At 50.2% G+C, this 12,860-nt stretch overlaps 1 protein-coding gene across 1 annotated transcript in view; it reads right to left on the bottom strand.

Annotated features, from left to right (window-relative positions):
• Window positions 1-12,860, bottom strand: part of COL13A1 (collagen type XIII alpha 1 chain) — a 90,118-nt gene that overhangs the window by 20,689 nt on the left and 56,569 nt on the right. The window contains exons 21-33 of the mRNA XM_018079959.3: window positions 9,722-9,766; window positions 8,031-8,063; window positions 7,418-7,444; window positions 6,727-6,789; window positions 4,834-4,887; window positions 3,724-3,810; window positions 3,213-3,266; window positions 2,958-3,002; window positions 2,301-2,369; window positions 1,705-1,728; window positions 1,228-1,281; window positions 641-685; window positions 188-340 (exon numbers count right to left, since the gene is read on the bottom strand). Of these exons, the coding sequence (XP_017935448.1) occupies window positions 188-340; window positions 641-685; window positions 1,228-1,281; window positions 1,705-1,728; window positions 2,301-2,369; window positions 2,958-3,002; window positions 3,213-3,266; window positions 3,724-3,810; window positions 4,834-4,887; window positions 6,727-6,789; window positions 7,418-7,444; window positions 8,031-8,063; window positions 9,722-9,766 (753 nt within the window). The remainder of the gene's footprint in view (window positions 1-187; window positions 341-640; window positions 686-1,227; window positions 1,282-1,704; window positions 1,729-2,300; window positions 2,370-2,957; window positions 3,003-3,212; window positions 3,267-3,723; window positions 3,811-4,833; window positions 4,888-6,726; window positions 6,790-7,417; window positions 7,445-8,030; window positions 8,064-9,721; window positions 9,767-12,860) is intronic.

Genomic DNA, 12,860 nt, shown 5'->3' with positions numbered 1-12,860 from the left:
GGGCCCAGAGGGCAGAGCAGGCAGCAGGGACAGCACATCTGCCAGATGCCAGGATCTCACTTCTGTAGTGTCACACTTCACACAGCAGCACCCACCTCGGAGGGGCTCGGAGGTGCCCAAGGAGTCCCAGGGCCTTGCCCATAACCTGGGTAGCCACCAGTAGTCTGGGAGGCCTTGGTTTACTCACCGGTGAGCCTGTTTGTCCTGGCTCTCCCTTATCGCCCTTCTCTCCTCTGACCCCGACATGGCCTGGCTCTCCCTTTATTCCAGGGGGTCCATCCTTTCCTGGCAGTCCGTGAGGGCCAGGGGGGCCCATTTCTCCAGGCTTGCCACGTGGTCCCTAAAAAAAAATTCACACAACACAAAGTGAAGTTTTTACAGATAAGAGAAAGTTTACTCCTGCCTGGCCCAGAGCCTCTCCCAGCACTCATCCTCTCCCTCATGGATATGCCCTTTGGAGACAGGACAAAGTAGCATTGCCATGACAAATGTTAGGACATTGATAAACCATTAATGCTCACTTTTGTCAAGCAAAATACTGTTCTCCCCTGTGGGAAAAGCAACTGTGCTCTGTCAGTGACAGAGGTGGAACACACTGACTCCAGGTAAGGCCACTGAAGGGAAGAGCATCATGCCTTACCTTTTCTCCATCATGGCCTGGAGGACCTGGCAAGCCAATTTCACCCTGAAACACAGAATTGTTACTCTGGCAGTTTGAAAGCAGCTGTTGTGACTCGTTCACGGTGACAATGAAGGACAGGCATTGCAGAAATGACTGCAGGGACTAATCACAGGGAAAAAGCGTGGAAAAACCCGGGGTTTTTTATTTTTTACAGAAAATAAAGCATGGAAGCCTCTGCTGAAACAATACATTGTGTGACTGCCTGAGCACTTTCCATGTCTTGTTGATCCTGACTGCCAGTTCACAGCCCCAGTACTGTTACACAGTCCCCAACCAACACAATCCCACAGAGTGCAGTTCCCACAAGCCGCTCTCTGTAGGGGAGGGAAAGTAGAAAGGATTCTTCATCTTTCGGATAAGGCATTATCATTGTGGGAAAAGAGATTTTCAGGATATAGTGCATGAGTAGGAGTGGTAGAGACCAGCAGGACAGTTCAAGAGCGCTGGACAGGGAGATAGGGGCACAGGGAAGAGCTGTGGGTGGGAATTCTTCCTCGGCTACTCCTGTTTCCTTAAGCTTTGCAAGTGCTGAACTGAGCCAGTACCTTCTGTCCTGGTGGCCCTGGAGGTCCAGCCACACCTGGAAGTCCTGGGGGTCCCTAGATAAAGAAAAAGTTCATTTTCATATTATCAACAGGGCTTTTATTTTTGTGTTTTGAAACCCAAAGGCTCTCTGGAGTTTAAAGGGAAATCACAGGGAATTTTTCAAGGGATTCCTAAAATCATATTTGGCTGGGAAGCCAAGCAGGGGAGAGTCCTCAGAGTTGCTCTTCCCTGCTCCTTCTGAGCACTCCCTGTTCTCAGCAGCATGTATTATGTCTTAAAGCAGAGAGATCAAAGTCCTGATTAGAATTCAAGATCAGAAGGCAAGATGAGCTCTCCCTTCAGCTGTCAGCTGCCCCAGCTTTATCTCCCAAGAGCAAAGGCCAAATGTTTTAGCTGCATCTAAATTGTCAGGCCTTCTGCCTAGGATGGGCATAAGGCTACTCGTGCAAAACCCCACAGCAAAGACCAGAACTCACCATCAAGGCCAAAGTTCTTATTTCCTAGAAAAACACAGGAAAAAAAATAAAATTAAAAACTAAAACAGTTATCAGAAAACTAAGCTTTTTCCTGGAGGTAGTTTCTTCTGCACTAATGTAACACTGGCCTAAGTGAGCAAGGAACCTACAGAATTAACAAGAGCAAAAAACCCTCACTCTGAGTCCCACAGAGCTGTTATTCTACAATTTCCCCTTTTCCAAAGTGGAACCCAGGCTAACTCAGAGCTGGGCACAGCCACTCACTCACTGCTCATCCTCAGCGCACACTTCCCAGGAAGCTTTGGTGACCTTCACTCACCACCTATCCCACACCATAGGCCACTCCTGAGGGGATTCACATGACCTCTACACCCACTGGTGTTAATCCATCAGCCCAGCAAGGTGCCCAGGTATTGACAAAAACACTACATGCAGGGAGCTGTGGGATGGAGGGGACTATGGCACATAGTCCAAGTGCTTCCCTTTGCTGCTACTGCTGAGGAAGCAGATCTACCTTGTTCCCAGCTGTCTGCATCCCCTGCAAAACTGTAAAGCATCCAGCAGTCACCTCACAGGACAGGAGGGTAGTTGCTCACCTGGAGAGCTTCACTGATGTTCCCATCATAGTCCATCATTTCGTCCTTCCCAGGCTCTCCTTTGGGGCCCTGCAAAGTACCACCTCTTTAGCCAGGGGTTGGGATTGCCCTTCCCTTGGGGTGCTCAGAGCTGTGGTTCACCCTGAAAAAGGGGGCTCAGAGGGACCCATTTCATGAGTGTCCAGTTCTTCATTTATTACAGAAAGCTTCTGTAGGGTAAGAAACACTACAGAAGTGCAGCCAGCCCAGCCCAGATCTCCATGCCTTGACCATCAAAGCTGGCAGGTCTGGGAAGAGGTACAGTTGAAGCCAGAATCCAGGAACTGGATTTTTTGACCAATTGTTGGACTCGGGCACGCACCAAGCACCCTCCTGCTGCCCTTCTCTCATAGGCCAAGAGCCTGAGTTCAGACTGGGATGCCCAAACCCACCTCCTCCTACAAACAAGCCACCCTGAGATGGCTTGGAAGACTTTTTCCTTCTAATGTGGAGGTGGGAGACGGAGTGGAGAAATAAATGGCCTGTCTCAAACTCAGCCATTGCCCAGTTATGAGCATTTTAGTGACAGGAAGACACAATCTGGACTGTCAGTATGGTCCCACTATCCTCAGACCCCTCTGAAGGGCCTAAACTCCTCATTAGTAAAGGAACACCTACCCTTGGGCCCATGGGTCCCTGGTCTCCTGGTGAACCACGTTCCCCCTGTAACAAGAAGAACATGCTGTCAAACAGAGCCTGCCCCTTCACTTGCTCAAACTCCAGGAATCATTCTCTGCTGGTCCTTTGGAACAGTCAGGGTTTGACAGCTTAATTTAAAAATTCTCCTTTTCCAGTAAATTTTGTACATGTAGGAACAAACTTGCAGCTACTGAACCTCTGAACCTGGAGCTGGTTTATGCAGAAACTCTGTACCTTTTCTCCCTGTGACCCTGCAGCACCAGGCCGGCCAACGTCACCAGCTTCTCCCTGGCAGAAAGAGAAAGGGAAAGGAATGGGTCTGTGTTGTGTGCACCAGGGGTGACTTCACTTTGGCTTTGCATTTCCAGGAGGAAGAACTGCACCAGCCAAGCGCCCCTGCTGTGCCCCCTTCTCCTTGGGAAGCCAAAATCTCCTGCCACGACTTCCCACCAGGAGCCCTTCTGTTCCACCCAGTGCAGAGGGAGTGTTCAGACTGGTTTTTCACAGAGCCTAGAGGGGAGTTACTTGAGCACAGGCAGGGTATTTTCCTTCCAGAAACACAGTTCACAAATCACCTTCAGCATTTAGAACAACAATACTAAAACATTCTGCAGCACCTGACACCCCTTCAGCAGGTAATCAGAGGTGGGCACAGATGAATGCAACCTTTGCTCCTTTCTACACACCTTGTGCTGGGCACAATCCCTCACAACACACAAGTCCCTGAAGGAAAAAAATCACTCACCTTTGGTCCAGGGGGTCCAGGCAGACCTGGAGGGCCAGGTTCTCCTTTAGCTCCCACCAAGGCATTCTCAGCAATTCCCTTCTCTCCCTGTTTGCAAAGAAGAATAAGGCATGTGTCACAGATCAGATTCTTCACCTCTAATTTCACTTGCCAAACTGCTGGCTTCAAGAGCCATGGTCCGAGACAAGGTCCATCAGCTGGACTCTTGATAGCCCAGAAAGGCACTGCTCCAGAACCAGGAGCTGGCCAGGAACCAGGCCAGTCCTGCCAGGGGTCCATGCCAAGCCCTGCCAGCAGCCACAGGTATCCTCATCCCTGCGGCTGCTCAGCACTTACCACCCAGGGCCTGTGCACAGACCTCATCCCTGGCCTCCAGCCTGAACACAACTGTGTTGTATTATTAAAACTGAGCTGGTAAAACCACCTGAGAGTGGCTTCCTTTGCCATGTCTCTCTCAGGAACTGTAGTCATTAGCCAGTCAGACCTGCACACCACATCCTTTGCACACAGCAGATAAAAAGGCAGCAACAGGAAACCTTTGCCATTACATCACTTCCTGAAATGGCCACTGTCATTCCATGCACTGTCCCCTCGCCCAAAGGAAAAGCACTTTGTGAAAGTCTGATTTGAAAGGTGTGATTTCTATCTAGAAACCTCAGAGCACCAGGAAAAAGCCAGTTTGAAGGCTTAGCTTTAGCTGACCTGCCCTGGGTCTCTCCAAGCACAAGGCTACTCCTCCAACTCAGAGCACAGCAGCGCAGCTCCCAAAAAGCCCATCTCATTACACAAGGATCTTGGAGCTGGAGGGAGGCTGAAATGCCACGTTACATCTGAGGTCATGCTTTTAACAAGGAGTTACTGGAATGTGGTTCCATGGTCCCATTCCCAGGACCACAACCTCTCCCCCATGCATGAGCGCATGGAATTCCTCACCAAAAGGCATCCTTTGTGTGCCCCCTCACGTCCCTGGGGCACAAACATCCAGCTGAGTGCTGCGGAACACGCTGCCACAGTCACCTAAGAGTGCGAGAGCTGTGCCACACAGGAGGGAGGAAGGAAAGGGGAGGAGAGTGGTCCCACCAAAAACAAAATATCAGGGAAGAGACAAACCTTCGGCCCAGGGAGTCCAGGAAGCCCAGGGTCACCAGCTCGTCCCTTCTCACCCTGTTGGCAAAGCAGACACGGTCAGGGCTGCCTCTGCAGACTCTTCATTCTGGAGGAGCAGCCAAAGGGTGAGCTGCTCCTGGTTTCAAACTCTCCTTCCCCTCCCCAGGCATTTTATTTTAGGCACAGCCAGGACATCCTCCAGCAGTGAATGTTTTCTTCCTTCCTGTTGACTATCTCTACACATCATTGTCATTTCTCTCCAAAGGAAGGTGAGTGGGAAAGGGATCCAGGGTCCCCCTGAGAATCTTCCTTATCACTCTAGGCTGCTAAACCCTTTTCCCTGACAGTTCTTCAGCCCAGGATCTCCCTGTTCTATACTTACAGAGAAGTTGTTGCCCAGGGCAAATTTTATTTGGCACACAGGACTTTCTCCATGCCTTGCTCATCTTCCCTAACTCCAAATCCCAGTCTCATCGTGCTCTTACAAAAAACAGGCAGTGCAGCGCCTCAGTTGGCAGCCAAGCTCTGTGACACGCACTGGTCGTGAAAAGCAGCGAAGACAAGAGCAGCAAAAGTGGTTAAGACAGCAGCTGATGGTGTAAGATGATGCCTGGAGAGCAAGGGCTGCAGGCTGGGCTGTGTGAGGCACCACAGAGGATGCCACGGGCAGTGAACAATGGAGGGCACCCAGCACTCCCTTGGTGAAGTGGCTTTGCTTAGTTCACCATGACAGCTGGGCCATATTTTCAGTATTGGAACTCAATTAGTGGTCTTTATGCTGAAGTTAAGTTCTATTCAGCCCCATTCCATCCAGCTGCTAAATCCATGGTTTCCAGGCACAGTGTCCTGTTTGGGAGTGCGAATTTTGCCACGACAGAGAGAGATATCAGAAGTTTCTGTTACCCTGAAAAGATGTTTCAAATGCATCACCAGGGAAAGGTGTGTTCTTACCTTCAACCCTCACACCTCCAAGACTTAGCAACTTGTACAGATTACACAGAACAATTCAAACCCTCTTTCCCCCCACATGTTGCCCAGCTCTCTCCACAATGGCTCCTGGAGCCCTGTCTCTGCCTGCAGAGGCTGGTACTGCTTATCAGAACTCAAGGGCACCCATCTGACATGCAGTGAGTCTCAGTGAGACTCCTAGAGCATCAATGCTGCAGGAACAGACATGCACTGGTGGTTCCATGGAAAATAATTAGCTAGCAGCAATCCTTTTTTCAGGCAATCCTAGGGGTCCCAGTGACCCCTTTCTCCAAGGTAATTTGGCCTCCAGCCACCTGTAAGACCCCCACAGCTTTCCTCCCCTGCTGGAGAGTGCACATTGCTGCCATAAATTAATGTTTCTATCCCTCGAAAGAGTAAAAACATTTGCAGAACCCAAGGAAAAGGCTGGGCATTTGGGGTTTTTGTAGAGATATAATGGCTAATCCTGTCCCAGGCCTCTGTGAATCCCCGATTCTGCCTCAGTATCCCACTTTTCATTCAAGGACTAATTTTGAATACACATGTCCATAAGGGCTACTGAAAACATCCTGTGCTGCCAGAACTAAGGTGCAAAGCAGCAGATTTCTTGAGGAGGGAGGTCAGATTACTGAATCCCTCTGTAGGGTGTTATTTCTGGAGTCAAAAAGAGGCGGCACTGTCCTTAATCATTCCCAGGACAAGACTACATCCCAGGCATCTCATGCTGCCCTGCCTGCCACCAGCCCCCCACTCCTGCAAGCGGGAACATGCAAACACACTTCATCAAGGGGGCAAGAGCCAGCAAAGGACACATAATCCCCTGCAAGCACAATAATTCAACACGCAGCAGGCTCCCGCCAGCTCCCGCTCGCAGGGAACACAGCACGGCACTGCCAGGACACCCAGTCCAAACACACAATGTCCTACCCGCTGCCCCCTCTTCCCTGGCAAACCTGGGGGGCCCATCCTCCCTGGGACTCCAGGAGCTCCCTTTGTGGGGAAGAAAAGAGACAGAGAATGTGTCTGTTACGTGGCTGTCACACGCTATAACACAACCCAGCCAGCCTCAAACCAGAGGGGCCAGCTGCTCCCAGGGAGCCAAAGTGGCTGCTTAGGGATGGAGAGCTCATGGATGGGGTACTTCTGTACTGTGCCTGCCCCAGGAACTCAGACCAGGTCAGGCTACACTGAGAGCATGGGCAGACACTGCACAGCAGAACAGCCCCCTTCAGGGACAGGGGAAGGCCGCTGGTGGGATCAGAAGTCCTGGGAGGCAGAAGGGGATGGGGAAGGGACAGAGGGAACATAGTCACTAAGCAAAGCATGCTGTGCATGTTTTGTGGAGTAGGGAGGAGAGGAGGCAGGCAGCTGGAGGAGGGTATTCCCACCCACACAGACAGAAGTAGGAGGGAGGGAATGTTTGCAATACAGTCCCTCTCTCACTTGGTATTCCTGTATCCTATTACCATTTTGCTTACACCAGCAGGTGCCATTTGGGCCTGGATTTGGGCACTGGGAAGTACAGAGCCATCCCTCAGCTGCTCCGGGAGGGAAAAAAAAATAAAGATACACAAACCAACTAGAAGTGCAGGCTCACAGTAAAGCCTTCTGAGAGTACCTTTTCTCCTGGAGTCCCAGGCTCGCCCTGGTGAGGAAGAGACAGGAAAATAAAGTGAAAAGCCAGAGGAGAGAGTACAAATCCTCCTAGAGCTATCAGAGTAAAGAGCCTTCATCTGTGGGGCCTTTGGGCTTGTAAATAAGGGCACAAGAATGCTTTAGGTGCAGACGTTTGTGCCTGGAGTTTGTTTTATCTTCATTAGCCAGTGTCCAGGCTGCTGTAAGAAACCAGCAAACCTGAGAGTAATGGCTTCTACAAAACTGAGTAATCACCTTGCAGTACTTCAAGAGGCTTACCAGGCACCAGGGAGCATAGTAAGACAAGACTCATCTCCTGGAATTTGCCTGCTCCCAGCTGTGCGTGCAGAGGGGCAGAGCAAGGCTGCGGGTGCAGCTGTGGCTGAGGGAGGCTGTGATGATCCGAGTTCACCAATCTCTGCGAGAGCGGTGCCGGGTAGCAGGGCTGCTGCTGGAGACAGGTCCAGTACCTCTGCCAAAGGCATGGCAGTTCTGATATTTCCCTTTAGTGGGAGCTGTCCGACCATTTTCCAGCGCCTTGCGCTCTCCCAACCCCATCCCGTGCCCTACTCAAGGCACTGCAGTGTAAAACTGACCTTCATCCCTGCAGCGGCCATCCCAGGAGCGCCCTGGCAGAGAGAGGAAAGAGAGGAACACCTTGTTTGAAAATTAATCAGACACAAAATTTTAAAAAGCAAAACAGCATCAGTCAGGTGGAACTAAAAAGGCAAAAATCCACATCTTTTCCTTTCCACAACTCAGAAGTAATGCTGTAACACCACACAGCACACACTCTCCTTCCCTGCGCAGGTCATTCACCTGTGGCAGTGGCTCTGCATTCCAGAAAGCTCCTCCAAAGCACAACCCAGTCAAGACAACCAGATTTCCACCCCCCATCCTGGTTTTAGTCTTGCAAATGAAGCAAAGGCCAACAAGATGAACAGTGTCAAATTAACTGAGGAATGCAAAGACAGACTAAGGACCAAACCCCCAGTTCAGTGCTTGAGCCCAGATACATCAGCTCGAGCATCTTGAGAAAGGCCAGCTCGTACCCCAGAGCCTTGGCCTTGCTATTTCCCATCATTCTGTTTTTATCACAGAAGACAAACCCTGCAGTAAAACATTTTCAGGAGAGCTCTGAAGCCACACATCTGCCATTCAGGAGTCATTCTGCAGCGCAGAGCGAGGCACCGCCACAGGACAGTGGGGTCCAGCCTGCCCTGCCATCCCAGACAGGAGCCTCGGAGCCCCCAGCAGCTGCTCCCATAGGCACTGCCACATTGCCCTCAACAGCACTAATGCAAAAAGCAGGTCTCCCTATCAACCCTCTGCTCTGAAATCTCTGAATGCCCTGTATTAGTAGTAGTTAGGTCCTGGCAAAAAGGTCAAGTTACAAAAACAAATATGAGGGTCAACTAAGGAGAGGGCAGGGAGTGAAATGGTGTTAGAAGTTAGGAAACGTGAGGAGTTGGGATGTAGCACAAGGCAGAGAGGAGGACTGGGAGCCAAGTTGAAAGTGAAAAGAGCTTGGAAAAGTTCAAACAAGGAGGAGTGGGGAGCCAGAGAGCAGCAGGATCATACCTCTCAGCTTTCTGAAACAGAAATCGGGGACAAAAGCTAAAAAACACAAGGACAGAAGATGGAGATCAGGGATTCTATGCAATAAATGGGGGGAAAAAGCATTCCAGATTGTCTCAGGGTCAGTAGGTTTCAGTGAATACAGGCTAGAGCCATGAAAAGGGATAACGTGCAGCAAGCAGCTTTGGGTTAGGCTTTTGCAGTGCAGGTGGGATGCCTGTTCCTCACTCTTCGGCCTTCAGATGGCAGTGAGTGTGGATGAGGTTATTCTCTAGTATTTATCCTTAAACTGCAAGGCACAGACATGCAAGGTTGCTCACACACTGACCCTGATTCACCACTGCATTAGTCTGGGTTGGCCCTGCTGATCCCACATTTGCTGCGGTCACCTGGGACGCCCAATTTACAAAACACCAATTCCCTACTGGCACTGGCCGCTCTCACTGGCGTAAAGCATTAAGATCCTGATGCTGCAAGTCGTCCTTGGACTGGGCATGCCATTTGCTTGCTAAAACACTTCTTCCCCCACCATCCCCTGCATAAATTAGGCCCTATGTTTTGCAATTTAGAAGCAGAAATAATTCAGCTGAGGACAGTCACTAACTAACGGACACACACACAACTCCAGGCGATGCTTGTGCATCAGGGACAGGCGAGTGCTATGGGTGAGATCAGGCAGACAAGCATCACTCCTCTGGTTACAAGGTACCTTAGAGCCATGTCTTCCTGGCAGCCCTGGCATGCCTCTCTCCCCCTGGAAGCAGAGCAAGACACACAGAGAAAGAGAGCAGGAGACAGGAGATGAGTCCTCTCAGGGCTCCGTGCAGAGTGCCCAGGGCACAGGTGATGAGAAACCCTCCTGGGCGAGATGAGACATGGCCCGTTCTCCCCACCTGACTCTCACCCAACCGACTGTCCTAACCAGAGACCTTTCCCTTCAGTGGCACCTCTCAAGCCTGTTGCTTATAGCATGACCAACCCCACTAGAGTGCCACAGTCTCTGTCTGTATCCTGCTGCCACGTGGCATGGCATACTGCAGGGGCACAGGGAGTCAGTCTGCAGTGACTACAGGATAAACAAACTTATCTGGAGAAGCAGAGAATCCAAGGCTTGCCTTCGTATTGTTAACCTGAATTTTGTCTGGTGATAACTGGAAAATAAAACCTCTTCAGGCAATCTGCATGCTGTTGTTGCTTTGTTCTGGGTGTTTAGTCCTTGCTTGGAAAGACTATTCAGCAGGGATATATGTGTATGCTTTTTTAAAAAGCACTGTTTGTAATTGTGCCATCCTGTGAACTATATTTTGTAAAATACCTTCTAATACCATAATACACATAATCGAGGCAGTGTGAGCACCTCCTGCCCTGTACAACATACTTAACTACCCTATTTTCAGCTGTAAAGCAATAATTACAAATGCTTTGTAATGGAAAATGGGGACCACTCTCTCACTGTCCTTCCCAATTATGCTCTCTGGTTTTTTTAAGTGAGATCAAGCAAAGAAGACCAACGCTTTCTGCTGGGAGACACCCACGCTGTCCCACAGGGCAGCCCTGACTGTGACAGTAATTCCTCATCCCAGAGACTTTCCTGGAAGAACTGCCTGCCTGAAGAGATGCTTAATTATTTAGCTCTGCACAAGCAGAGCCCCCTCAGCGAGAGGCAGCAGGGTAACCCCCCACAGGGGGCAAGTTACAGAGCAACCACCCCACCCTGTGTTTTCTGAAGATGGCCTCAGCCCGCTGGCACTGCCCCGGCACCGGCAGGATCACACAGGCACTAGAGCTAATTAGAGAGTGGGAGCAGCAAACGTGACACTGCACCACTGAAGAGCAGAATGAAATCCCGGAGCCAGAGAAAAACATCTCCAAAACATCTTTAAACCCTTATGTGTTTGAAAGCCATTGTAGCGCAGCGAGCACCCGCTGGGCTGATCCCTCTGTGATCCCCCGGTGCCCTCCGAGCTGCACAGGGCGCTGTAGCCAGACAGCAGCAGCCCATCAGAAGCAGCACCGGAACGGTGCAGCCAAGCCAAGAGCTCGGAAACATCACCAAAGGTGGGTACAAAAGGCAAAACACCCACCACAAGTCCCCAGTGGGCTCCAGGAAGGCAATCAGCAGCATCTCCCAGCTCTCGCAAGCTTCACGCCGACTTAGGAAACACCTCTCCCGTTTCTCCCGAAAAGTTAGGCTGCACCTCTCCCCTCACACTCGCTTACCCTCCACCTGGTGTGAGCAGCTTTATCCCCACGGGGTGCCGGTGAAGCCCCAGGCTGATTAGCTCGTTAGCTCCCAATTAAAGCAGACACCCTTCCTTATTGCTCCGTGAGGGGAGAGGCAGATTATGAGGGGGTTATATAGCAAGGCTGTGGGCACTTTATTTATTGCTCCTCTTCCTCAGAGCATGACAAAAAGCCTCATCCTACAGACCTTTCAGAAAAAAGAAAACATCAGTGAAGCTGAATGTGACAGGCTGGGGGCAGTGAGTCAAATGCTCATTCAAGAGGCCCAGGTGATCACAGTCACTGGCTAATGACCTCTATGGGACACAGATTTAGGTCCTTACATGATCAAAGTACAAGGCCACAGAGAGAGAATCTAAACTGTGCTGCATCTGTCACTGGGTGGGGAGAGGTGGTTAAATTAGCACCGGCTCTGTGTTAAGCTAGCAAACCTCTTCAGGCCTGAGATGTTCTTCACTGCCAGCCAAAGCAGTGATATCCCATGCAAAATTGGTCATGACAGCTAAACCATGAATAATAGTGTTTGTCCAGGGCTCCTCAAAGCTAAGAGAAGCTAGAATCTAGCCCAGATAATTGGATCCAACATTGGAAGCATTAAAAGTCTTCCAGAATCTAAATCAATCCTCTTAGGTGGGAGACAACAGAAAGAAGCAATTTCCAAAGAAAACAAATGCACGTGCTGTCGGACGCTCAAGAGCTGCTACTGGGTGAGGTCTGGCTGCTGATTTAAGGGTACCTCTGCACTTCCCTTTCAACTCCTCTGAGCAAAAAGAAAGGAAGTTGAGAGAAAAGTGATCCTGACAATACCAAATTAAAGTCTGTGTGTGAAAGAAGACGCCACTTTGGGTCTGGGGAGGTGCCCCTTTGGAGCAGCAATTTAGTATCACAAAAAAGTGTCTCCGGTTTCATCTCTGCTCTTTGCGACGTGGGATGAATAAGGAGCCAAGTAGGAAGAGTGTGTCTCCAGCATGACCCTGAGTGGGGGAAGGCTCTTGCCTGTGGATGGCCCTGAGACATCACTGTAATACCTGGAGACTTCCCTTTGCCAGAGATCTAGTGAAGGGCTGGTTAGATGTGCACAAGCAGAGCAGATGTCTGCTGGCAGTGAAACATGGCAGTATAAGCAGGGGTGAAACCCAACTTCCCCTTCCAGCCTTTCCTTCCCCCCAGGCTACACTCGATGACTTCAGTCCCTCAGTTCTGCTTAACAGGAGAGATGAAAACAAACTCTGAGCCCCAAAACATCAGTTCTGAGTGCAATTCCACCTTTATTCACACTGGCACAAACAGGAGCGATGCCTTTGTGCTTGATGGAATTACACTGATGTGGAGATGAACACAGGGAACCTTTGGACTGTACAGGCATCTCAGTATTTCTGAGGAGGTATAGTTTTCTTGTAGGAAGACAATTGCTGTTGCTCTATTCAACTAAGGACCCAGATCCTGCATTCCCTAAGAACATTTCTTTAAACTCCACGTTACACATCCCTGGTAACCTCTGAAGGGGCCTTTTCTCCCTTCAAACAATAATCCACCCAGATGGAAAAGATATAGAAAGTGTATGTGCTGCACGATAAATGAGCCGCATGCCACGCACTAAATAC

This window comes from Manacus vitellinus, unplaced genomic scaffold (assembly GCF_001715985.3).
Source record: "Manacus vitellinus isolate BGI_N305 unplaced genomic scaffold, ASM171598v3 scaffold_48_pilon, whole genome shotgun sequence".
NCBI classification, from domain to species: Eukaryota; Metazoa; Chordata; class Aves; order Passeriformes; family Pipridae; genus Manacus; species Manacus vitellinus.
The sequence above is the reverse complement of the archived record's forward strand: the minus strand, read 5'-3'. Positions and strand labels throughout refer to the sequence as shown.